This window comes from Nyctibius grandis, chromosome 24 (genome assembly GCF_013368605.1).
Source record: "Nyctibius grandis isolate bNycGra1 chromosome 24, bNycGra1.pri, whole genome shotgun sequence".
In the NCBI taxonomy this organism is placed as follows: domain Eukaryota; kingdom Metazoa; phylum Chordata; class Aves; order Nyctibiiformes; family Nyctibiidae; genus Nyctibius; species Nyctibius grandis.
Genome location: NC_090681.1, coordinates 5,671,319 through 5,697,806, shown reverse-complemented (window position 1 = coordinate 5,697,806; position 26,488 = coordinate 5,671,319). Strand labels below are relative to the sequence as shown.

General features: G+C 44.4%; 1 protein-coding gene and 2 non-coding genes across 9 annotated transcripts in view; all 3 read left to right on the top strand.

Annotated features, from left to right (window-relative positions):
* Nucleotides 1-26,488, top strand: part of PUM1 (pumilio RNA binding family member 1) — an 80,681-nt gene that overhangs the window by 38,989 nt on the left and 15,204 nt on the right. For 4 of the 7 annotated variants that reach the window (XM_068417605.1, XM_068417600.1, XM_068417601.1 and 1 more), the window contains exons 8-14: nt 3,969-4,062; nt 6,091-6,207; nt 11,969-12,120; nt 16,157-16,295; nt 17,860-18,003; nt 18,967-19,263; nt 21,143-21,379. In XM_068417605.1, coding sequence (XP_068273706.1) covers nt 3,969-4,062; nt 6,091-6,207; nt 11,969-12,120; nt 16,157-16,295; nt 17,860-18,003; nt 18,967-19,263; nt 21,143-21,379 — 1,180 coding nt within the window. The remainder of the gene's footprint in view (nt 1-3,968; nt 4,063-6,090; nt 6,208-11,968; nt 12,121-16,156; nt 16,296-17,859; nt 18,004-18,966; nt 19,264-21,142; nt 21,380-26,488) is intronic. The other 3 variants (XM_068417604.1, XM_068417603.1, XM_068417602.1) reach the window with 2 other exon arrangements.
* Nucleotides 4,275-4,356, top strand: LOC137673358 (small nucleolar RNA SNORD103/SNORD85). Its single transcript, XR_011049731.1, has one exon. It is a non-coding gene; the product is annotated as a small nucleolar RNA SNORD103/SNORD85 (small nucleolar RNA).
* Nucleotides 9,645-9,728, top strand: LOC137673356 (small nucleolar RNA SNORD103/SNORD85). The gene has a single exon (XR_011049729.1). It is a non-coding gene; the product is annotated as a small nucleolar RNA SNORD103/SNORD85 (small nucleolar RNA).

Below are 26,488 nucleotides of genomic sequence, written 5' to 3'. Positions count from 1 at the left end.
CTGCCATGTTCTGGGTTCTTGGAATCCCCTCGATGAACTCCCCCGCGTGTTGTAAATGATGCTTCATTTGTGTGCGTGTGTAAGAGAGGGTTTATAGGCTCGCTGTTTGAAATGTGGGGTGATCCTACTGAACTATGGCAGTCATTGGTAGGTTTTCACTCTGAATGTGATTTCTAATAGGCTGAAATTCTCCACAGACACATTTTTATAACTTCAGCCTCACTTTGTAAATTCCAGTTAATTTAGTTCCTGTTAAAGAGGTTTCTTTTCCTTTTTCCATGTACTGGAGACCACGATTTAATACTGATACATAGTTTAACCTAATTTTCACATCCAGCAGGGTTCTAAATAAGATGACAAAAAGCTATTATTGGAGTTTTTACTTTTTGCTGTTTTGTTTGTTTGGAAGTAGGTCTTTGCTGTCAGCAGGTGGAGACAGTGCATTGAGGCTTTAATAACTCTTCCTAAATACGTAGAGTTGATGATTCCCAGAGCTCATGAGGCACAGGGGCTTATCTGGCGAAGCAAAGCCTGAAATTGTGGTTGTTTTTGTTGTCTCCGCTGCAGGCAGTACGAAATCTGCAGCTGCGAAAGGTTTTAGCTGTTCACACTGAATTTCTTGTGGGTAAGTTGAGTCTAGGTTTGCAGAAACTGTGATTTAAAGCAGGCAGAAGTCGCTGATTGGAGTCAGTGCCGGAGTGCAGGGCTTAGATACCAACATTTACCTGAGCTTTCTTTGGAAGGGAAACTAAAGATTTGAAAGGAGGCCTGCTGCAGGCAGAAGGAATCCAGCCCTTCCTCGAGCTTGCAACACGGCGTGAATGCAGAACGTTTGCAAGGGGCTTTAAAGAGGCTCAAGAATATTGTCTGAGGAAGTAAGTGTCACTAAGTTGGAGCTAAGTCTGTAGGTTTCTTTGACTTGAGGATGCAGACAGACTCTTGGTGATTTTCTTGAGCGGATGAAAGGACTCTGCCACAGAAGGGCATTTCCCTTCTGTAATGCCAGTAATTTTAGGGAAAGGAGCATCTTTTCAATCTCCCTCTTTGAGTCTTTAGGTGAACTCTTAACAGCAGCTGTTTGCAGAGTGCTCTGCATACTGTGCCTTGATTTCAGCAAAAGAAAAATGCACAAAGCTGGGGTGGGTACTTGGATGTCTGAAAGTCAGATCTAGCAGTCCTCAGCGGTGCTCACAAGAGGGGGAGAGAGCAAGCAGACAGCAACAACAAACAAACTCAGCAGCAGCAGGTGAAATATTCATGCTTTGAGTAGCTGTGTATTTTTTGCTGGTACTTCTAATATAAAAATGGATCTTTGAGATGCATTTGGGAGGTGGGGAAGTCATCGCACATGTGAACTGAGCATAGGAAAAAGTATTTTCAGAGAAGATAAGTGCTTTTTTTCCCTTTAGACAGGCAACTAATAACCTAGCCTTTTCCTCCGCTGTTCACCTTGGCAGAATACACATTAACGGACTGGAAAAACAGATCTCAGGGGTGCAAAACAATATGAAAATGAAAGGTTTTGGTGAAGTGTTTGCAGCTGAAGCTAAAATACTGGGTTGCTGAGCTCAATACAAAAGTAGACCACAAAAACAAGGATGGCTGTTCTAGATGTAGCTCACCCAGCAGTGAAGCAGTTTAGGGGATATATTTATGATTTCTTTTCCATATCTGCTGATGCCAGTCAGTGAACAAGACATTGCTGGAGACTCCTACAGAGCCGCTATCCCTCATTCCATTTTCTGTAGGTCACTTTGCCTGTGATGTCCTTGCTTGTTTTAGCTAAAAGATGTCAGTAGAGCCTTTGATCCAGCTACTAATGACAGATGGTATATTAACGAAGATTACACCCCTTATAAGCACTCATCTTTGTGTAAGCATTAAGTATTGTTGAATGAATGACATGTTTAAAAAAAGAAAATAAAAAAAAAAGGTGTGTTCTGCATAAGGACTGCTAAGAATGTTTTATAGCCGTCCTGATGTTAGGCCCAGGGAGGTGATAAAATAACTGTGGATTTGATGTATTTCTCCATAAGCAGCATTACAATCCTCCTTGGATATATGGAGGGGCCCCAACACCTTAAGGGGTGAGCAGTCTTCGGGGAAAACAGTTGTGACGAGGTTTTTAGCACACAGAAGATCAATTCTGGATCCCCCGAGTAGTGAGTTCCACACCTTACATCTGATACTGATCCCTTACATGTTTTTTTCTTCCTTCTGAACTTGTACAAAGAGAAGAAAATAGAGGTAGACTCATCTCAAGATGATCACTGATCTTTTTTCATATTTTCTGCCTAAACAGTGCAGTTGCTCATCCTGCTCTCAGGAGAACCAACTCCAATTTTTGCCTATTTTAAAAAAAAAACACCCTAATTTTGTAAATTATTCCGTGCTGCTTCTTGATGGTTGCAAGTTTCTGCCAAAAATTTGGGCAGAATTATTATTGCTGCTTCTGACAGCTGAACTAGCTCACTTGTCTTGTCTGAAAGGAGGGCAGAGATAATAGGTGTGAAAATTGTATAGCATTTAGGCCTGTTTTTTTCCAAGTAAACGGAGAGAGAAAACATTTATCACAGCGGTTTGTGAAGTCATTCACACCTCAGAAATGATCACTTGGAAGTAAGTGGGGATGAACATTGCTTCTGGATAGTTTCGGAGTGGCTGCTCAGCTTGTGTGTTCTTAAATGTTTTAATTATTGCTAAGTGATGGTTTGCTAATGGGTTGATTTAGGGAGGGTTTCACTTGGGTAGAGACATTTTAGTACCTGAAGGGGCTACAGGAAAGCTGGAGAGGGGCTTTTTACAAGGGCAAGGAGTGATAGGACAAGGGGGACGGTTTTAAACTGAAAGAGGGGAGATTTAGATGAGATATGAGGAAGAAATTCTTTGCTGTGAGGGTGGTGAGACCCTGGCCCAGGTTGCCCAGAGAAGCTGTGGCTGCCCCCTCCCTGGCAGTGTTCAAGGCCAGGTTGGATGGGCCTTGGAGCAACCTGGTCTGGTGGAAGGTGTCCCTGCCCGTGGCAGGGGGCTGGAACTGGATGGTCTTTAAGGTCCCCTCCAGCCCAAACCAGTCTGTGATTCTATGATCTGCTCTGGCATAGGAAGCTGGGGCAGTAAGCTTAGTAAGGACCTGGATGAATGAAACAAAGGAAAACCTCAGCAAATACACTTTTTCTTTAAAAGCCTGATGTAATCCTCTCTCTTTTTTCTTATTGAGAATGACCATCCTCAATAGCACTGCCCATTGCTCCCTAAGATTGTAGTGAGCTGTAAGCTGGCAAATCTGCATATGCTTTGGATGACTTAACCAAAAAGTCCCCAGGTGTGGCTTCTGCCTGTGATCAAAGAAGAATTTACACTTCTTGCCGGGATTCACGTAGGAGATGCTGGAGATGGAAGTTTAGCAGGTAAAGGAAGGATTTTGTCTGGGGGTTCGTGAGCTCCTGACACTGGTATTCCATCTGATGGCTCTTCAGGTGGCTCTGAAGCCATCTCAAGTGTATCACCTCTCCCACGCCTCGCTCTGCAGCCCTTCAGACCGTCTGGGACAGGCACACGGGTTGTCCGCCGGTGTAACTGTGATATCACTGTGCTCAGTGTTGTTTGAGATCTGGAAGCACTTGTGGCAGCTACTGGTGATCTGCAGGCTGCAGTTAGGGGTGTGTGTTTGAGGAGGAGTGGGGGAAAAAATGGCTTTTGGGCATTATGCAGAGAATAGCAGAGAAAACCCTGGCTGTGGTTCAGCTGCACTTCAGAAATAATTGTTTTTTTTCAGGTGGATTCTCATGGACAATTGATTTCAAAGAGGTTTGGTTTTTTTTCAATTCCTTTTGAAATGTTTCCCGTTAAAGAAGGAGTGTCTGTAGTTGCGAAAATAAATCTAGTGTAAAGGAATTGCTTTAAAAGGAAGTAAGAGAATGCTTTTTGTGCACGAGTAAAGGACCATATTTGTGCTTTTGTCCCTTCAGTTGTTCCAAAGACCGAATGCACTTGCTGTTCAACAGCTAACAGCAGCGCAGCAGCAGCAGTACGCGTTGGCAGCTGCCCATCAGCCTCACATAGGTAAGTCACGCATTTAATACGTTACATTTTACTGGACTAACTGAGGACTAACAGAATACGTTGGGAAAATAGCAGGCAAAAAGGTTTTAGAGCATCCTAAATATGTTTTTACAACTGGTAATCAACACGCAAACAGAAGTATATAGTTAAGATTTACTTGAAAAATTCTGGAGGAAGCTCTTGCACCCTTTAAAAGCTCTAGAGCATTCCCGTCTGACAGAAATGACACTCTTTCCCTTGCTGAGAGTGCTGTTCAGTGATGAGAGAGTTTTGAAGTACTTGCTCTGAGTGAGGCAGGAATTGGGGTAAGCGGCACAGTGAAGTGAGGGGAAAAATGCCCAATTCAATGTACCCCTGAATGTGCGTCCTGTGGTTCAGCTGCCTGGGCTCTGACTTTAAGGTATAATTTGTGCAAGCACATGATTCATATTATTAAAACTGTGTAGACTAACTGGGAAGAAAGCACTTAATCCTGTGCATAGAAAATCACTATCTTAGGGTTAAATGTTTTGAGCACAGTAAGTGATCTAGTGGTAGTTCTTCCTCTCCAAAAGCCCAGGACAAATGTGTTGGGACTCTCCCAGCTCTCTGCAGTGCATTTGTGTGCTTACTGGAGTTCAGTGACAGACCTGAATTAAAATTATTTAGCTTTTTAACTTACTCCCCTTCACCTTCACCTCCCCTCCACGCCCCCTTCCCGCCCACTGGTAATTTCTCTAATGATTAAACTGTTTCCTTGCAGAGGCAGGTAGTGCCGACACGGCAGCGATGGTGCCCTGCCATGTTGCCTGTACACTCCTGAGCTCCTTCTGAGCTCATTAGTTGAAGTACTGGGATTGTGCAGTGGGCATGGAACTCGGGAAGCAGTAAATCCGTTCTTGATTAACTTGCTGTAGGAAACACGAATAGTAACAAGCAATTAGATAATGTTAATATTTAGCTGGTGTTAAGTCACCCAAACAGTGAGGATGTGTCTGCACTGCAGAGATACCTGAGCAAGCGTGGGTATTGTGTATTCTATATTGTCATAGAATTATCGAGTGGTTTGGGTTGGAAGGGACCTTAAAGATCATCCAGTCCCAACCCCCCTGCCATGGGCAGGGACACCTTCCACCAGACCAGGTTGCTCCAAGGCCCATCCAACCTGGCCTTGAACACTGCCAGGGAGGGGGCAGCCACAGCTTCTCTGGGCAACCTGGGCCAGGGTCTCACCACCCTCACAGCAAAGAATTTCTTCCCAATATCTCATCTCAATCTCCCCTCTTTCAGTTTAAAACCCTTTCCACTCGTCCTATCACCCCATGCCCTTGTAAAAAGTCCCTCTCCAGCTTTCCTGTAGCCCCTTCAGGTACTGGAAGGTGCTAGAAGGTCTCCCCGGAGCCTTCTCTTCTCCAGGCTGAACAGCCCCAGCTCTCTCAGCCTGTCTCCATAGCAGAGGTGCTCCAGCCCTCTGAGCATCTCCGTGGCCTCCTCTGGACTTGCTCCAACAGCTCCGTGTCCTTCTTCTGTTGGGGCCCCAGAGCTGGACGCAGCACTGCAGGGGGGGTCTCCCGAGAGCGGAGCAGAGGGGCAGAATCCCCTCCCTCGCCCTGCTGGCCACGCTGCTGGGGATGCAGCCCAGGACACCGTTGGCTTTCTGGGCTGCCAGCGCACGTTGCCGGCTCACGTTGAGCTTCTCGTCACCCATCACCCCAAGTTCTTCTCCTCAGGGCTGCTCTCAGTCCATTCTCCGCCCAGCCTGGATTTGTGCTTGGGATTGCCCCGACCCACATAGAGTATTTTACCACTTCAGCTTTCCTTATGGGGCAGTGCATCCCTGGAATTAGGTTTCTTCTATGTAAATTACATCCTCCGTAGGTTGTTCTGTTAAGGCTCTGGGAAATGCCGTGCTAGCTCGCTCCTTATAGAAAACAACCTGTAAAAACCTTGAAAATACTAAAGCAACCTGAGCTTTTGTATTCACCAGCCAGGTAGCCAGAGGTATTTTGGTAGGGTTTCAGTTCTAGTTAAGTTTGTTTTTACTGACAGGTATGTTTTCAGCAGGTTTAGCTCCTGCTGCCTTTGTCCCCAATCCGTACATCATCAGCGCCGCCCCACCGGGAACAGATCCGTACGCAGCCGGACTTGCAGCAGCTGCGACATTAGGTGAGATGCTTCCAGTTACCTCTGTGTTCGTGACCATTTTCTGTACCAAAACTGCTCTTGAGTCTGTGATTGTGGAAGTTAAATATTAGTATGTTGTCATTCCTGTGGAGAGATAATCGTATATCAGTAAGTTGAAGCAGAGTTTGTCTTGGAAACCCTGTTTTTCTGTAGATGAAATGTGATAATTCTTGTATAACACTTGCTGTGGGCTCTCTGTCTGTTGAGGATAAACAACCAGAGCAAATCTGACGTGAAACACTTGCAGACATAAATGTTGCTACGAGTTTGGGGTTTTTCGGTAACTGACAGTAGTGAGAGATACCTTTGAAAATATACTTATTAAAGGCTAGAAAGATGGAGGATGCATTTTCCTGCCAGGAAAGTTGTATCTCGTTGCTGTTGAGCTAATTTACTGTGGTGCATCCTGCAAACGATCTCTTTCCCTTCTGCAAGAGTCTGTTAAGGATTTATGCTTTTTAGGTTCTCTAGGTAAAAACATCCCATATCTGCTATGAGGCTTAAACTATGAATATGCAGTTTTCCAGATGGCAAGTGAAGATGGTGGCTCTTGTCTTCATGCAAGATCTTTCTCCCAAACGTTCATCTATCAGTTTCCAAATCCTTTCCAACTGTCATAGCCAAAATTGTTGTATCTTGAGATGACAGCTCGGTAAAACAGCTTATCAGGCGGTGTGAAGAACACATTGTACCTTGAACTTTTGCTTTGTCTGCCATAAAGTTCTTGCCTGAGGACAAAGGAAGAACGTACTTTCAGAAAAACATTTTTATAACCATGCTTTTCTTCCCATGAGCCACCAGGAGAGGAAACCGTCTACGTTTTAAATAAGAACTGCTTTTTAGTGGAGCCTGCGTGCTGTTGCCACACTCCGCTTACAACTTGTGTACTCACTGCCAGTCTCTTCCACTGTGGGATAGCTTGTACTGAGTAAAAGTGATAAAGCGTTGGTTGTGCGTGAATACAGCGTTGTGCCAGCCAGCGTTGTGGTTTGGTACGTGACTTTTCGGCGTGTTGAACCTAACTGCTGCTTAGCTTTTGAGCTTTGAGGCCAGTATCAGGTCAAGCTCTGAAATGGGATTTCAGCAAGTGTTACCCAGTTGGATGGCATTTTTAGTGGCTCACATGGAAGTGTGTAAAGAATTGAAATTATAATTTGAAGATGGGCTTTTGGGCTTTTTGACTGTTGTGGATTTTGTATGCTGATTGCATAATAACGATGCAAGATGAAGTTTAGGTAACAACGTGTTGTTGGCAAACAAATGCCGCTGTGGTTAAATGGAAGAAAGCCAAGAGCTAGAGTACAAGGGTATTTCTGATAGTCCAGGAGTCGATAAACTATCATGTGATGATGAATGTGTGGCAGTGAATGAATGACCTGAGCTCTTGGTGGCAGATAGAAGTAGGAAGCTTCAGTCAGGACTTAGCGAGGAAGAGGTGCTGGGACACGAGCAGTTCCAGTTACAGTCAGAAGAGGAGCTTTGTACATGAATACTATAAAAAGAGGATTCTGCTGGGCCTTTTACATCACCTCGGTGCTTCGAAAGCTGGTGCTTGTTCTTCAGTAACACACTGAAGTTCAGTGGAGCAGGAGGTCAGTGTCTTGATTTCACAGAAAGACCACATGTAACTGCTGCCAGATTTCTAGGAAACAGCAAGTGTGTTGGTCACAACTTTTTTTTTCCATTTTTTTGCAGCAGTATTGGAGCTACAGCTTCCTGAATATCTGATTGGGGCCTTATACATTTGAACTGGGAAATAACGTACCCCAGGATACCTAAAGCATCCCAAAACTTGGCATCAGGATCTCAACTTGAATAATTTTTAAACTTTATGACTCTTGAAAGCAAAACAAAAGAACGTGGAATGCGCTGCAATGTACTTACAGGGTTACACCACCGAGAAATACGAGTTACTTTGTCTCGTTGGGCTTTGGACAAACCAAGCTTAAAACAATCTTCATCCTCCTTGGTGTTTGTTTTGGGAAAAGCACCTTTTCTGTCTAGACTCGGGCAGTTTTGAAAGCCTTTTCTCTGTAATGACTGAGTGCAGCGCTGAAGGGGCGGGGGGCAATTTAGGTGTTGTCTAAAGTCAGGCGGCCTCCCTGATGCGTATGGGAGTGTTAAATTGGGAGGACTTGGAGAAGTTTATGAGACGGAAGAAATGAGTTTAGAGTTGTTGGTAGTTTATTGCTCACAGTTACTCTTAGGGCGGAGGGGAAACTTTTGTATGTTTTATGGCAGAAATAATTTTGTCAATTAAGATTCTGCCGTTACGGCAGCTTTTTTACGATTGTGAGACTGTCAGCCCTGTGATAAAACTCTTTTCTTCCCAACAATAGTAGCATTTTAAAGAACAAATTTGCAGAGGGAAGGGCTTCCTAGACTCAAGAAAAAAATCACTTGTGAGTTTAAACCGTGGGGAAGATAGTGTTGTCTTTAAAAAGTGTTGTGAAATTGCCTTCTGTCATTTGAGAAAGATGTCACTCAAAAAAAAAAAAAAAATCTTGCCTCTTGTAAGACAGGTTGGGAAATGTAGATTCCCTCTGAGGTGGTGTGTTACAGGTAGAAAAGTGTTTCTGTTCTTTGTAGAGAAGTGGATGCTGGAATAATCTGCATACAGGACAAACACAGTGCTCCCAGACTGAAGGTAGAGTCGGTTGGGATGTGTCTGCACTGGGCTTCTCAAGCTTGGGTTTCTAGAAGTCCCAGTCACTCGGTGCTGCCCTGTGTCCCAAGCAGAGCCAGGTGTGGATGCATGCACGTACCGCCTGGGACCGGGGTTCGGGGAGCACGTGAGCTGGCTCTTCCCCAGCTGCCCCGGGCACGGTGTCACGCCAGGGTGCCTCTTCTCTTCTGGATCGGTGCTGGCCCTGGGTGCTCTACAGCCGGGTTTGCGTGAGGCTGCACCAGAGTTGGAGTTCAGCTGTTTCTCACCCCCATCCCTAAAAAGACACCACGTCATGGGTATCTGTGGTTGCCCTACTGGTAATTGGGAAGTGATCAGCTCCCGAGTCAAGAGTATTTGATCAAGTTGCTATTTCCAGCCGTGCATTTTCAGACGTGAGGTTCTTGAGGCTGTTTAACCTGGTGGTCACTGAGTCCTCATCGTTGGCAAGAGAGGGCTGGCTGTTCCTGCCGAGAGCAGGTACGGCTTCTGCTTACAGAGACTGGAGTGTGAAGGCTGGGATGAAAAGCAAAAAATTTGTTATGAACACAGTTACAGATGGTTTTGCTAATGTTTCTTGAAAGGAATGTTTGGGGGTGTCTGTGGCCTGTGTGTGAGTGGACCACTACTGAATATTTGCTTTTCAAAGGCACTAGAGTGGCTTTTATTTTCTCCTGTATATGTATCTTTATTAAGTGTAAAAGCAGGTGCGATATCTCCTGAAGTAAAGAAACACTCTGCGTGTTTTTCTAAGTCTGGCGATGATGACACACTTGCCCTCACTGAGAACGCTGTTCAATAATGAGCCTCACCACGTGCTCAAAGGAGCTGAGCCAGACTTGCAGCTCTTTTAAGCCCAGCTGCCTGCAAACTTCAAAGACTTTGTGCCTCTTTGTTTTTTGAACACCTAAGGTTCTTACAGATCTGATGAGCAACCTCTAATGCTGAAAAAGAATCTAGCCTATGCTTGTTTGATAATTAGAACTGAGATTAAAACCACCCAGAGAGATGCCCAAATTTTGCCCAGATACAGGGTACTGCAGCATCTTCCCGGTAGCCTAAGGGCAAACGCAGACTAATTACTTGCATAGAACGGAGCAGTTGCAACTGTTTTCCTGTTGAGTGCAGAAGCACCCTGGCAGTTGCCATCTGATCTGCACTGACTGAATATAAACAGGTTATAACCCACCGATCAGCTATGTGTCTGTAACGGCTTAGGTCGAGGTAGGCAGCACCGTTGTGGGACTGATTTATTTTCTGCAAGTTTTTTAATTTTAGCTACCACTGCTCATGAATTCCCAGGTTGGAAGGTAAGGAACAAGTGGTTGCTGCTCCAAGACAAAACTAAGACAGACAAGTCACCTTCTCTGACTGACGCTACGCGGTAAATCCAGCAAGGGTGGATTTTGTGGCTTTAGTGTGAGACACAAATCCGCCTGTTCAGCCTGTGCTGCTGAAGTGCTGCGTTAGACAGCAGGCTGCTTGTGCCATAGGGCTGGGCATGGGTGTTAATGACACTACAGAATCCTAAACGTGGGTAAAACCAAAATAATAAAGGAGAGTAACTGTTACACTTTTGAAATATGAATTTAATATTTGACGTTAAATATGACGTGAATATCTTGGAAGCGCTGCCGAATCTCACGAGTCTGCAGTATTGATTGCAGGAGCAGCAGTTCATCCAGGCTGAGATCCAGGCTGTTGCACAGTGGATTGCTTTTGCATTATGCAGTAGTTCATTTGAGACAAACACATGTTACCGTATAAAAAAAAAACAAAACCAAAAGAAAACAAGTGCTTCCTGGATTTTTCCCCCCTTTGTCATACCTGAGTTACGCTCAGCAGTGTCTTTTTGTACCTCCCTTTTTACTGTCATCCCTCATTTTGGGGGGATATTTTTTTAAGTTTCTTGGGGCAAACACTCATCGTCTTTATGTGTGTTACACTTGTTCTCCTTGCAGTGTCTTACTGTAAGACGTAACAAGCAGCAATACTGAAGTGACTTGGTTAGAACTCAAATGCTAACCGTCTCTCTTAAAATAGAAACTATTTTTACTCTGTATAAGAACAAGCGAGTGGTTCAAATTCACTAAAGACTTGTTTATTCTACAGTGTCAAATACGACTGTGGCACTCTACCTTACAAAGCCTAGTGTGCTGTAAGTTACTCCTGCTCTGGGGAAGGAACCCGTGGGATAGGTGATATATTTGAAAAGCAAAGGAAATACTTCTACTTTTCTGCTGACCTTTCCAAACGATATAGAACAGACATATTAAAAACTATTATTGAATTCACCTACGTGTTATTTGGGGGGAGGGACTCTGCCGTTCAGCGCAGGGTACTCGCTGCTTCCTCAGCGTTCTGCCAACTCGAATTATTTAAGGATATAGGCTGTTGTTCTGCTGTCTCTGAATTAAGTATATGGTGTCCTGAGGCTTGGTAAAACACAATGAATCTTCAAAAGTTATCTGGTGCTCTCCGAGATGTATTTTTTTTTTAAGCCTCTTAAGTTGGAAGAGGAGGGAATGTGAAAAGATACAGGATCGTACAGCCTCTTCTATGGTGGTTTGCAAATGCAAAGTGGCGAGAAAAATAACATTTTAAACACTTGAGAATTGATGCTACCCAGATGCAAAGAGGTTTTTTACTTTATTGGGGAGCTAAATGATAGATGTGATAGAGCTGTGAATGTCAGCTGAGATTAGAAGAGACTTTTGTAGCTCTGTGCTTAAACAAGTTTCCTTCTCTTTTGGTTAGAGGTAAAGTTTTGTTCCTTCACTATAAAATTAGGACACAAGAGTAAAAACGTGGAATTTCAACAGGATCACTGGTAGCAGAATTTGACCTCGTCCAATAAGGTAAAAGCAAGTAAAGATGAAATTTCAGGTCTGACTTCTAATCTTTTTAAAAATGAATAATACAAATGCCAGAATCCCTCTATATTTGCAGAGGCTTTAAAGCAAATCACCTTGAAATAGGATTTATTAAACCAAATATGATGAGCAGGTATTTTTGGTGACGCTTTCTGTGCAACGCCTGTCGTGCTACAGCAGCTCACTGCTTCCCTTGGTGTTCCAGGCCCGGCGGTCGTCCCTCACCAGTACTATGGAGTTACGCCCTGGGGAGTTTATCCTGCCAGTCTCTTCCAGCAGCAAGCTGCCGCCGCTGCCGCTGCGACTAATTCAGCAAATCAGCAGACCACCCAGCAAACCCAGCAGGGCCAACAGCAGGTAAGGGGTGGGGTCCTTTGCACGTCGAGTCATTTACAGGCAACACAGCAGCTTTGAAGAATCCTGATTTTTTTTTTCTTCAATGACCACTCCTGACACTCAGTTGTAATTGAGAAGAGCCTTTGGCTTCTCTTAAAAAAAGGAGAAGAAACATCTGTACACTCTGTTGTGTCGTTTCTGCATCATGCACATAGAATCACAGAATGTCAGGGGCTGGAAGGGACCTCTGGAGATAGAGTCCAACCACCCTGCCAGAGCAGGACCAGTCTAGGGCAGGTTACACAGGAACGCATCCAGATGGGTCTTGAAAGTCTCCAGAGAAGGAGACTCCACCTCTCTGGGGAGCCTGTTCCAGTGCTCTGTAACCCTCACAGTAAAGAAGTTCTTCCTCATGTTGAGGTTGAACTTCCTGTGTTCTAGCTTGCATCCATTGCCCCTTGTCCTATTGCAGGGCACAAGTGAAAAGAGGTTGCCCCTTTCCTCTTGACACCCAGCCCTCATATATTTATACACATTAATCAGATCCCCTCTCAGTCTTCTCCAGACTAAAAAGCCCCAGGTCTCTCAACCTTTCCTCCTAAGGCAGGTGTTCCAGTCCCTTCATCATCCTCGTAGCCCTCCGTTGGACTCTCTCCAGTAGATCTCTGTCCCTCTTGAACTGGGGAGCCCAGAACTGAATGCAATACTGCAGGTGAGGTCTCACCAGGGTAGAGTAGAGGGGGAGGAGGACCACATGGAGCGTGTACATTTGTGGTGGTGAATTATTGCACAGTAACGCTTTGGAAAACAGATAATCTAGTCAGCTGGTGACCGCTGCTGAGCAGCGCGGTGGCAAACACGTGCCGTTGGCGTGCGAGTGGATATCATCATCTTGCAATCTGGTTTTGTGCCCATTGCTGGAACTTGAAGACCACAGAGAAGATGAAAATGTGTGTCCAATACGTCAATAAGTGTGTTCTTATCTTCAGGGCACTCTCCAGTATAGAACACTTTTTTTGGTGAAGACTAGCTTTAAAAGAGTCACGGTAACAGCAGAACGAATTGGTTTGGTATCCATGTGAGGACCTGGAGACAAGAGATGAGTGCTAAAAGAGAACACTGAATTTGCTATTTTTATAAGGTGAACTCTGCAGCTGTTTTGCTTGAGTCTGCACAAAAATTTGGAGAATTTGACCCCTAAAAGGACAAAATTAATGAAGTTAATGAAGGGTTTTCATATGATCTGCTGTTACCCCTTTAAGTGTGTTAGAGATGAATATTGAAACAGGTATCTGTTGTTTAAATGGGATTTGCTTCTTGCAAAAAAGCACTGAAGGGGTCACACTGGGGACAGATAAGGGGAAGTTTTTCCTTACAAACTTTGTAAATGATGTGTGCTTGGAGGGGTTTGCACCAGCCACCTCTTCTGCCGTAATCCCTTGGCAGTGGCAGCATATTGCATTATATAGCCTGTGCTTTTTCTTCTGTTGCAAATCGTTATGCATCTTTGTGGTGAATCACTGCGTAACTTCTTGTTCAGTTTTGGGGTTTGGTTTGCTTTTTTTTTTTCTTCTGTACTTGGAATTTAACTGCATTAATTTTCCTAACTTCAGTTAGGTAAAATAAGCATTTTAAAGGTCTGGTATTTTAAAGGTCATAGTTGTAGCTCTGATGCAGATGACACAAATGTGAATCTAGCAAATGCTGGAGCAGAAGGTAGAAACTGAGACGCTGGTATGAGAATTAATGGGGAACGATAATTTTCTTACTTTGCTATAATGAAAAGCCATCCTAAACGTTTTATGACGTTGTATATAGGAGTACAAAATGGTAGCTTGCTATTTAAATCAGCATTTAAAAAGCAATATCCAAACTTTCAGACTAAACTGATGGCTACTAAACCCGAGTAATTAAGTTAAATGCTAGAAGGATGAGAGGGATCCCACCATCCTTGTTTTGGTTCGTGTTCCCCTTGGACACATGGTTGGATATGGTCCACTTTTCTCCTTTCAGACCTCAGCCGGGCCCCTAGGATGGGTGTCAAGAGTCACAGAATCACAGAATCAACCAGGTTGGAAGAGCCCTCCGGGATCATCAAGTCCAACCGTTGCCCTGACACCACCATGGCAACTAGACCATGGCACTAAGTGCCATGTCCAGTCTTTTCTTAAACCCCTCCAGAGATGGTGACTCCACCACCTCCCTGGGCAGTCCCTTCCAGTGTCTAATGACCCTTGCTGAGAGGAAATGCTTCTGTGACCTGGCCAGCTCTCCAGCACGACCCCAGCTAGTTTGGCTAGTGTTTGGTTGAGCGCTGGTCCTCACCTGACGTTGGCTTTATACAGTTTTATCAGCTTGTGTCCTGCGGTGCTTTCTGCTTGGAGACAAAACGGGTTTGTTATCCTACCGAACAGTGAGGCGACTCCTTTCTCACCGTCACACAAAGCCTTCCCTCCTGGTCCTCGTGTGTGGGGCAGCAGTTCTAGAAGACAGCAATTGGCAGCTGAATTTCTTAGCTTCTGCTATGAAAACTAAAGCAAACCCCCATGTTTGGTAGCATTATAAGGCCTTTTCAGCTAATAAAAGCAGTGATGTTTCACACCAACGATTCAGGACCAGTGATCAGGAGGAGAACACTTTGCTCCTGACCAAGTTAATCATCCAACCTCCCCACCCGGCAGGTCACAGAGAGGAGCGTGGTGAACAGACCTCCCGCATGTACCCGTGCGCCCAGGTAAAGCGGCGTTAAGGGTGTGTTAAAGCCATTTGTGCTTTGGCATTCAAACTGGGAGCCTTTCCCGTAAGGAAGGTGTGTGCTAAGAGAGCTTCTGCAAAGGCTTAGGCTATTAAAGTAAAAAATACCAGTCATCAGTAGGTTTTATACTATTTTTCATTACTTTTATGGCCATGAAGCAGGCATGGATGGGGATCGTGGGTATAGTTTTTAAGGCAAACCTACCATCTGTAAGAGGATACAGTGGATATTTTTTGGATGAAATTTTTCTAAGAAGCGCTGAGGCAAATGTTTTGGAAACCTACAGCGATGATTATGGACAGTTGATTTGCGATGCTTACGACATCTTAATAGGGTATTTATGAAAAATGCCAACACTTCCGTTCCTGCAGCCTGCCGTCCCTCGCGGATATCCCATACGGTGCCCTCGCGCAGCGAGCAGCTGCCGCTTGTGAGACTCCCCAGGCTGAAGAGTTCACGTTCAGGCGTTGACAGCGATAGCAAACCCTGGGATGCACGTTGCAGTCAGTTAACTTCAGGATCCTCTCCCAGTCTCTCAGTGCGCAAAGTCATTTTTTCCTTTTAATAACCTTTATCGGGTGACACACGCGGTGTTACGTTTTTGCAACGAGACGTGCTGAGTACCAAAGGATGGCTTTTTTCATAAGCTGACCTCGCTAGTGGGTGCAGACTCTTGCATCATGGCTTTGAGTAAAAGGCTTTTGCAAACAAAGCCTGTCACAGGTAATTACAGGAAAGGTCAGTTTGCCATCTTCCCTTTTGAGAGCAACGTGCTTAAACCACAAGAGCTACATAGAAAAGACGGTGTGTGATCTTTGGTCATTATTTCCAATGAGTAAGTGTCATGTCACTGGGTCGCTGTTTTCTACGGGGGCTTGGAAAAACCCATGTCACCTCGTGCCAGCTGCTCCCCCAGCTCCTACGTGGGGCTTTTTAAGGCTTTTGCTCAAGTGGGCTGGGCTGGGGCAGATGGCTGGCAAACACTTCTAACGAAGGACGAGTATTGAAGGTATATCAAGAAATGAAAGAGATCAGATGATGAAGCGCTTCCAGATTATGCTCAGTAAGCCTGAGAGGGGATGTGTTACTTAAATTACCTCTTCTGCATTTACCCTTGGTAGTAGCGTGAAGGCTCGTGGTGGTGAAGGCAGCTCTGTCCTGAGTGAAGGGGAGGGGTTGCCACACACTAGTTGTGCAAGAACTTCAACTAGATTGTTGCTGATGCTCCTGCAAGTGTCTCGTGATTGCGGCTTGCTCCTGGGTCCTCAAATAAACAGATCGATGTTCCTCTGTCTTCTCCAGGTTCTCCGCGGAGGAGCCAGCCAGCGTCCTTTGACCCCAAATCAGAACCAGCAGGGACAGCAGACTGATCCGCTGGTGGCTGCGGCAGCCGTCAATTCTGCCCTTGCCTTTGGACAAGGGCTGGCAGCAGGGATGCCAGGTAGGGGCTCCATGGGAGTTGTAACATCTCCAGTGCCCAGGGAGATCTAAGAAAATTATATCTTCTGTCTCTGCGTGGTGTCACGTTTGCCTGGTGTTCAGCAGTAGTTTGCTTTTATTGTTTTTCGGTTTTAATCTGTGAGTATACGAGGTGTTTTTGAGAGGCTCTTAGATGTGAACCTAACTGCCTGTGCAGCATTTAAGTTAAATCAGGGATTAGGTCCCTGTGTCACAGATGAAAACAACCGTTACCAGCTGTATTGCTGTACGGGTGCATTAGTTGCTTGTGTACTCAAAAGAATCGATGGCTCCTATTGAAAGCTGCTTTCAGATTTTTCTGTGGATCACGCTGGCTTACGTGATCTTTATTTTAAAACCTCAGAGATATCTTAGTCCCATTCATTAGCCTTGTCTCTCCATCCCTGCCAGGTGCTTGACTTGAACAGGGTAGGGACTTCCCATTCATGATTTCTTCCAGGCAAATACTAGTGGCTTCAAAACAAGAAAAGAAAACGAATAAAAGGAAACAGGGTTTTATTCTCATTTATAATTCTGCAGGAGAGGAGCTGCTGTATGAATTTAACTCTGATCCATGAGGCTGTGTGGTACAAATGCTTTTGACATTCAGTTATACAGAATATTATTGTAGTGGCAAGGGCAAACATAAGTATTTTTTTGAATAATGTGGAAGTATGTCCTGCTGGTTAAATGTAAGAGAACGGGATTATTTCAACCTCAGGTCTCCTTGCTGGAAGTGTCACGTGGTTGTTACACGGGGGTTTTTTATGGTTTAAGAAGAATGTTGCTGTATTACAGAGTGAACTGTAACATGCATGTTTTTCAGCTGTCTGCAGATTTCCTTAAATCTGCATTATTGGGGTTTTGGGGGTTATATTTGCAAAGCAGATATTCAGAGAGAACATTCTCTTTGTGACCCCACCTGGAGAATCACTTCACTTTTTCCTGGAAGTTTTATTTAACTGTAGAATTATACAACAAGGTACCTAAATAGCTATGTACTACTGAAAAGCTGTTGTTTGTGTATCACCAGCATATTTAAGAGTTTTTATTGATATTTTAAAGAATGTTTTATGATACATACCTTCAAAAATACTTAACTTTAAGTTCATTGTCTTGTTTGCACGTGTGTGCAACTTCAGTGTACAGTGGGAGACTTGGAAGTGCAATGTGTTCACATATATGACAAGTCCCAGCACACGTTGTACTTATGACAGAAAAGAAATAGTGCTTTTGTATATTAAGACCTTTTTATATCTGTATAACTGAATTGACACAGAGGGCAACACTAGTATAGTAGGTTTGGGGGGGGCAAGAAAGTCATCTCTGCCTGAAAGTCTTATTAATGTAAAGTTGTAGACTGTTAATGCAGCTTTTTTTTGGTTTTTCTTTGCTTCAGGAGAAGCAGAGCTGTTGTTGCTTTTTCTTTTTCCATTCAGATTTTCCTTTAAAAATCTTCCTCTGCTCTACTCATCTGAAGACGATTGATCAGCCCTGTGGTGCGTTGCTTGTTACCTTACCTGTGCACCTGTAATTTGCCTCTTCAGGTTACCCAGTGCTGGCTCCTGCTGCTTACTACGACCAAACAGGTGCTCTCGTGGTGAACGCCGGGGCCAGGAACGGCCTGGGGGCCCCCGTCCGTCTGGTAGCCCCCGCTCCAGTCATCATCAGCTCCTCCGCAGCTCAAGCAGGTGAGTCCCAGTCCCATCAAGTGGAAAATCTCCATCCCCAGTGGAGGGTGGACCTGAAATCCTCGGGGCTTTGCTGGCCGTGATGACACACTTGCCCTCACTGAGATCCATTGCGGGGATTGTTGTTGAGAGCATCCTCTGCGCTCCCTGTGTGCTGAGCCTCCAGAGCAGCCTCGGAGAGGTAGCGTCGCATAAACTCTCATATTTTTGTAGGGTTTCATGACAGTTATTTAAATTTGTCTGCTGGCATGTAGTTGCCCTTGTAATAAAAGGTTTTAGCCTGTGCAGAACTCCCAAAGGATCACCTTGCGTAAAATGTTACATGCCTGGCCTTTGCCATGAGTTGGTTTGGGTTTTATTGGGGTTCTTGGGGAGTTCAAGGCTTTAAAAGGATTTTTTTCAGGCAGAATCTGTGCGTGTAAGCAGTATTTGCCAGTGTTAGTAACGGATTATGAAACGGGCCTTTTAATTGTTTCCTTGTAGCTCTTGTTTATTTTGCTTTTTCTTTTACTTTGGAACTGGCTGAAAAACAAAAGTACTTGGTTTTGATGTTCTTCGCACCACAGGATTGCATTTCATGCGCTGAAGGACAATTTTGCTTATTTCAAAACTTGTGTTTCTTAATTGGCTGTTGCTAAGTGTGTGGCTGTATTGATTGGAATCTTAGATCTTAGGAGAAAGGGAACATTTGTGTGTGTTTGATCTGTGTAGCTCTAATAATACAAGCAGCAATAATAATAACTAGGCACTGTTGGTATTCAGTGGCTCTGTGCAAGACTTGTGGAGCTCAGATATAAAGTAAAGAGACTTTATGCAGAGTTTGATGTGAAAGGGAGATTTTCATCCTGAGGAAAAAGAAAAAAATCGATAGTAAATAAAGGGAACCTGCTAAGTTTTCACTTCCAAAACTGCTATGAAAATGGATTTTTTTAGTCTATCCTTCCAATTTTACTTTCTCTCCAGCGGTTGCAGCAGCTGCAGCTTCGGCCAACGGTGCAGCGGGTGGCCTGGCAGGAACGACAAACGGACCATTTCGCCCTCTCGGAACTCAGCAGCCCCAACCCCAACCCCAGCAGCAGCCCACCAACAACCTGGCATCCAGCTCGTTTTACGGCAACAACTCTCTCAGCAGCAATTCCCAGAGCAGCTCACTCTTTTCTCAGGGCTCTGCCCAACCTGCCAACACTTCCCTGGGATTCGGAAGCAGCAGCTCTCTCGGTGCCACGCTGGGGTCTGCGCTGGGAGGATTTGGGACAGCAGGTAAGAACAGCAGCTTCTTCATGGGGGAAAAAGGAGAGAAGCAGATAGCTCCAAACGGGGCTAGTGGGCTTGTGAGCTGCTGGAGCTGGCCCTGGTGCACCGAGCTGCTGAGCCCTCCTCTTCATCCATCGGAGGTTAAATGGAAATTTTTCTTTATGGACTACTTTGGCTTTCAAAATCTGCAGCACTTTCTGGTGAAAGTTCTTTTAGTAGACGATAGAAGTACCAAAGTAATGAATTTATTTTGTTATATCCATTATCAGTCATCCCCTTGTTGCTACACATTAAGTTTTTAAACAGCTTTGAGTTCCCTTGGCTTCACCTGCATGTGCTTGGTGGAGATACTGGACTAACAGGAACTGGCTCCACGGTATCCATCCGTGTGCTAACTCTGACCTCAGCATAATGGCTAAGTAACTTTTTGTGATTTTAAAAAAGCTTATCTGAGATGGTTTCCATGCTTTATTCTGGGATTTTTTTATATCATACACCAAAAAAAGTCAGTTATTGCGGCTGCGAGAAATGTTACGTACATGGTTTGTTTTGGTTTGTTAGGCAGTTGGAGACAAAGATTTTTTTTTTTCAGAATAAAACCAAACAAGAAAGATGTCTGTGGGTTGGGTTTTTTTTTCCTTACGTTTTTTGGTTTTTTTTTTTGAAGTAGAACAATTGTTTTAATTACTGCTTAGTCTCAGAGGTAGTAATTACGTCCTGAACTTCCCTGCTTTCATCAGCGTGAAGGGCGAGTTAAAACATGCCTTTTGAACCTGCTCCATCAGAAAAGACTGAGGGACATACTGTCACTGCATCAAATCACAGTTTTAAATAAAAGTTATTCTAAATATTTTTCTTAAACCCAGCCTGAGAATTTGAACAATCTTGGATTCAGGGAAACACAGCATTCCCTTCTTTCACTTCAGTTTATTTAACTAATTCAATTCAATTACTAGTTTGCTCAGTGCCAAGATGCACAAACTTGTTTTCCCTCAATCAATGAATAAAAATGTGAGGCTGTTGCTTCTAGAACTTGTGTGCAGTCATAAAAAATGATTAGTTCATTACAGTTAATGATTCCACTATTTATTAAACAATATTTTAATGCAAAACCGATTTTTTTTCCCTCAAGTTGACAGTGCATTTAAAGAGTTTGTATTTGAGTATTAAGAAAACTCTTCAAAAAAACATTGGGTTTATGTGTTAAATTGAATTCTGATTCCATCTCAATAAAGCTTGGTGCAAACAGGAGCCGTTTTCTAATATAATGAAAGGTGAGCACAAGGATTTCAGGTAAATGTACACGGAGCTGTACATGCTCTTAAGTAAACATGAACAGACAAAATCTCATGTTGGATTTGTTGTAGCGCTAATGGCCAAAGAACAAATACGAGGCAGTGCTTGGAGGGCGATCCAATATCTTCTGTTAAACTAAGTGATAGGCTTAGGGGAAAAGAGCTTTGAAGTATCTCCCAGCCTCCTTCTGAAGGCTCAGAAGCAAAGTGTTAAGTGTTTGTGTCCAAAAACCAACCCCTTCGCTGTCGTTTCATTCTGTCACTTCCTGCAGGTAGATTTTTATCTTCTTGACCTTTCTGCTTGTACATTTTTGGAGCTGTATTTCTTGATGTGTTCTGTCGGTATAAAAACTACAAAACTATGCATGCAAAGACAGGATTCAAGCTAATTTTTTTACATCAAGGATTTCTGCTTGATCATTAACAATGTGGTTTTAATGAATGCATTTCATTTGGGCACATGCAACACCCTTAGGTACAAAGCAGCAGCCTGGTGCGATGACGTTGTTACGGGGTCTGGCTCTCCAGCTCTCCGGTTCTCTCGAGCAGCTCGTTGACATCACGCGATTTTACTCTCTTCCTCTTTCCAGTCGCTAACTCCAACACGGGCAGCGGCTCCCGCCGAGACTCCCTTACAGGGAGCAGTGACGTGTACAAGAGGACATCCAGCAGTTTGACACCTATAGGACACAGTTTTTATAATGGCCTTGGGTTTTCCTCCTCTCCTGGACCTGTGGGAATGCCTCTGCCCAGCCAAGGACCTGGCCACTCTCAGACTCCACCACCTTCCTTATCTTCACATGGATCATCTTCAAGTTTAAACCTGGGTAAGAGCCACAGGTCCCCTGTCCCAGCACGGCAGCTTTCTGCTCTGCTCTCCCTTGGCGCAGAGACGTGAACACCTCGCTGCTGGGTGGGTGAGGTACCTGCTGCCCAGCTCTTATTCCTGGGGCAGGGTCCCAGCTTTTGCAGAAGAAGTAGGTGAAACACTGAAGCAGGAGTTGTAGCATCTGTGTTATGTGTTTGTCTCTTGCAGCAGTTCAGCTGTTAAACAGGAAGGTTTCTGTATTGCCTCCTCCTTTCCTCATCTCTAAATTATGGATAACAGTTCCGAGTGTTTGAAAAACAAAGATTTTCTCGCACAGGTCTCAGTGACACCACCAATTGTTTGTTATCCTTGAATGAAATAGTTATGTAGGGCTGACCCTTAAACTTGTCAAGTGTTTTAAAATAGCCATTAAGTTTAAAATAATAAATTAATGAGCTTAGAATACAGTTTCTTCTTTTAACCAAAATATGCATTGTTATCTGCAGCAGTACTGAGCTTCTAGCGGAGGATTTTGTGAGTTTGCTTTTGAAAATTTCCCATCAATGTGGCCTTATCAAAAGCACATTAGTGCATGGGAGAGGCTTTCTTAATTTTGGGAAGATACATTACTTTATGCAAGCTACATCTTCTGGAAGAGCTTCTAGTTGGCCCAGAGCTCTTACATATAATAAAGTAAATCTTTAAAATAAATAAAGCAAATATTAAATAATAAAGCAATGCTCCTCTGAACTTCCTGAAGTGTTCATTTCCAGGCCTCGTAAACAAACAGAATAGGTTTTGTTGCATCTGCACCAGATCGTTTAGTACTTGCTCAAAAAATCATTTTGGTTTGGTTCTGTCATGTATCTGTCTGGATTTAACAGAACTTGTGGTGACCAGGGCAGTTTTCTGTGCCTATACGCACTCATCAAACACTGTATTTATCATGTTTATTACATGCATGCGTGATAAATTTGATGCTGGTAAAGGTTCACATGGCATAGTAATAAATATGATTTTTCAAGATCAAGTTTACATTTACCATCTTTCCTTATTCAGAGCTTTAATGGAATTGGAAGGGGTTTTAGCTTTATTTATGCAGCTGTACAGTCCTTAAGCTGACAGTTAAATAGCTACAATAAATTAATGCTGAAGACTAACCAGATTCCAAACCTGGCACTAGAAAAAGTCTGTTGCCCCTTCAGGCGAACAAAAGAATGAATCTTAAAAACTGGATCGGAGAAAGGTTAATCTGTTAGAGAACAAACTCTGGAAAGAAAGCAAAGTTACCATCCGTAAATGGGCTGTGCCCCAGAGCAGTTAGCGTGGGTCTTCCTGATAAAATATTCCTCTCCTCGTAGCCAGGTTTCCTCCATGGCTGATGTTGTGCTTGGTAATGCTGCAAGAAAAATCTACAGAATAGCTCTGCATTTGTGTGGTTTTCACCTTGAAATCCCTAAAAGGTCATTTTATTTGTTAAATTTCTCTTTCACCTCTGATGGAAGACAGTGTTCAATGTAGTTGTAGTTTCCTTTGCTTATAAAATAAGTTTTAATGCTGTAAAACCAGCACAGGCATTGTTTTTCCTTGTAAGAAGCTTGAGGCTGCCTCCTTTTCTATTTGGGAGTGGTATCAGAAGTAGTTTGTGATAAAGAGGACGAGGAGTATTTCTAAATATCGAAAAATAAAAGGACAGATGGGAACACCCAAACGTGGTGTTTGCAAAAAGGGAAATCAGAGCAGTTGGGTTTAGAACCACGTCCTACTGCTGTGTTACGTGGGGGGGAGTCACTTCAAATAACTTTGATTTCAGGGTTACACGATGACATAAGAAGTTGGCATTAAACCTGACTTGCAGTCAGCAAATCCGTGGCTAAACGCAGTGTAAGTTGTAGCTTTGAGTTCGTCAGGTCTCATGGATGCACAAGTCAGTGATTTGTTGGGTTGGTGGCGTGTGTAAAGATCCAGCTCCGGCTCTTCTGCCTCTCTGAAAGCTCATAGCTGTGAAAAATGGTGTGTATTTAACAAGCTGGGTTTTTTCTGGTGTTGTAAAGTGACCTTGTGAAATGTCTGGGCAATCACGAGTACCTGAAATAACCGTGCAGCCAGTTCTGAGGAAAAGAACTACTGGAGGAGGAAGGCTGAGCTAAATACACACTTGAAACTCAAAGGTGTACGCAACATATGCAGCTGTGCATAGCTAGAATAGTGTAAATAAAGATGCACTTTTGGGTTCTGAAGGCAGCAGTGGCCCTCCTCTTCTCCAAAAGATCAAAATTATGGAATTATAAATTACTAAATACAATTTTTTTTTAAATTAGAAAATTTAATTTTGGCCAGGTTACACTTCACATCGATTCACGTACTCCCCCAAGCAGTTTTTGTCAGCCCTTGTGTACGTAGCTGGTGTGGTCCCAATAGAAACACTCACCATGCTGCAGCCTGGGGCTGAATGTGTCCGGCTCTGGGTTTTCCCAGTGTGGAATGGGGATCAGGGTTTGCAGTGGATAAGTAATTATTTTAATTTTATTATATTCTTGCAGGAGCTGCTTGGGAGAGAGCTGACCCATCCTGTAGTCAACCTGTAATTTCAAAGGCAGGGTGGGTGTCAGGAGGCTGATACACACACGTGGGAATTTAATTTATTAGAGATTTTTTGGGAAAACTGGCTGGGGAGTTGATAACCAGTCAGTGTGACCGACTGGGAGGGCTGGAGGGCTGCGTCTCCACGGGCAGCTGGTGGCACACCCCAGCACTGGGCTGCACGGGGTGACAGATCAGGGCAGTGACACTGGGGGGTGTCTGGGGGGCTGCTGGCTCCTGCCTTTGCCAGCCCCGGGGCGGCAGCGCGGGGTCCCCTGGGCTGGGCGGGCGCTGCTGGCGCCTCTGCGCCGAGCCCTCCGAGGGGAGGGAGCAGGGCCGCCCGCTCCGCCTGCTTTCTCACAGAGCCAGCTCTTCTTCTTCCTTTTTTTCCCCCATTGTTCTGGCAATTTTCATACTGGGAACTCCTGCGTAGCAGAGCAATTTGAGGGCTTTATAAAACTGCCCTGGAAGCTGGCTTAGGAAGTGCTTTGTTTTCAGACAGCAGCCTGTGCGTTTCTTCCCCTGTTTTCTTTTTGACTCATCCTTTCATTGTCCTTTTTTTCCCCTGAAATCAGTCGTTCTTTCAGGTTAACGTCGGTCTCAAGTGGCCCAGCGAGCACCGAGAAGATGACTTACATTTCAGAATAGGAGACAGTTGTTACGGCCACGGTGTGAGTCTGAGTAACGTGTCCGCCTTGGAGTCCCCAGGATATATAGTCTGTGCACTTTGTCCTCCCCAGATACAGTTTTTTCCTGACGTATCCCAGACACTTTTAAGAAAATACAGTCAATCTCTTCAGAGACAGACCCACCCCACAGCCGGCCCTTCTCTACAGCACTGGTTTGCTGTCGTGCGTGGGTGCCGAGTGCTTTGCACGCACAGCGTGGTGTTAGCACGACGGGATGTTTCCACACAATTTGCAGACCCATTTTTGAAGTTTGTTCTGGCTGAGGACGCAGGAGAAACTCTCAGTGCCAGCATCTTGCAGGAGTCCTGTCCCTTGTTTGGGGTTTTTGCCCCTTTATTCTACCCTAGTGTCCCTAAGAGCTTCAGGAGCTTCCAGCCTCTGTTGTACTGCTCTTGAACAAGGAGCTGTTTCATTGTAGCTCTTGGTAAGAACCCGTTGGAGTCTGGGATCCGGCAAAGTCACCGTATTCCCAGCCACACACTGGCATAAAGGAACTTGAGGTGCTCCAAGGTTTGTGGCCTTTGGTGGCTAAGAGGTGGGTTTCAGAAGGGTTTGCTTGATTTAGGAAACCTGTCCCAGTATGATGTTGAACATCATGGGGAGATCTGCAGTCAGCGTCTCCATCAGAAGTAAGAAAGATGGGTAGAAAACTGGAGAAATTGGTGATTTATTTTGAATCTCCAAAAAGATCAGAAGGTTTTTCTCAGAAAACCTCTGACAGAGAAGACTTTTTCTGTGCAAACTGTGCTTTCCCTCTTAACTAAGAGATAAGGCGTAGGTGATATCAGTGTGAGCGCTAAACCCTTTCCTCTTACTACCATTTGCACATGATCAGGAACTAGTTTTCCACTTCAGCGCGTTAGTGCTCTGACTCTTACTGGCTCCAGGCTTTCAAAAAACAAGTGGTAATTCTGAGCTCTTTGAATACCATGAAAAACATTGGTATGTCATGGCTCAGCTTGTTGCTGTTGGGTTTCCTTTACCTGAGAGGTGATTTACTGTTCCTTTGAGTATCCTGCTCCTTCCAGCAGTAAGGAATATCACTTGGTCACTTTTCAGAGTTCTTACTCAATTAAGAAGTCAGATAGAGATGATGATGGCCACAGCATTGGCAAGGCAGCATAAGAGAGAGATGTGAACAGGAAGGTCTCGAGTCTCCTTCTCCTGGAGAAAAGGGGAGGTTTGGCACCAGCTCCGGAGAAGTCAGAACATGTTTGCCCAGCTCAGAGACAGGGGAACTTAATTAGGCCGTTATCAGATAGTTAATTCTCATATAGTGTTTCCTGCGCGGGAGCTTCCTTCAGGCACTGGTGGCAGAGGAGTGCAGTTCACTCAGTTCTTTTTTTTATTTTATTTAATATTTTTATATCGAACACTTCCACGTGCTGCCAGGAGGTCTGCTCTCGTTGCGGACAGCCCTGCCGACGTGTGCCTTGAAGGTCTTCCCTCCTTTGCCAAGCCTTCTTGTAGGTGGGATTTTCTTTTTCAGGTGGTTTTGCCCACGTTGGCCTTTCAGGTGGCAGGTTCCCACGTGCTAAAAAGATTTTTCTTGGGTGGACTTTGTTCTACCCAGGAAAAACCATCCTGGCTGAAGGCATCTTGCGGGCTTTGACCAGCAGAGGGATCTCGAGCCCTGCAGGAGAGGGCAGAGTTCTCTGCCATAGCTCTGAAGCAAGTGTTGAAACATTACAGGCAAGGAAAGAACCTTTAAAGGTTTATAGTTGGGTCCTGTCCACACTTGCAGTTTAACTGTGTGATGAAGCATTACCTGTTCCCTGGACCTGTTACTGGGTAACCCAGCAGCTGTCTCAATGTGGATGAAAATCTTTAGGGAGTTTGTGAAAGCGCAGTGTTTT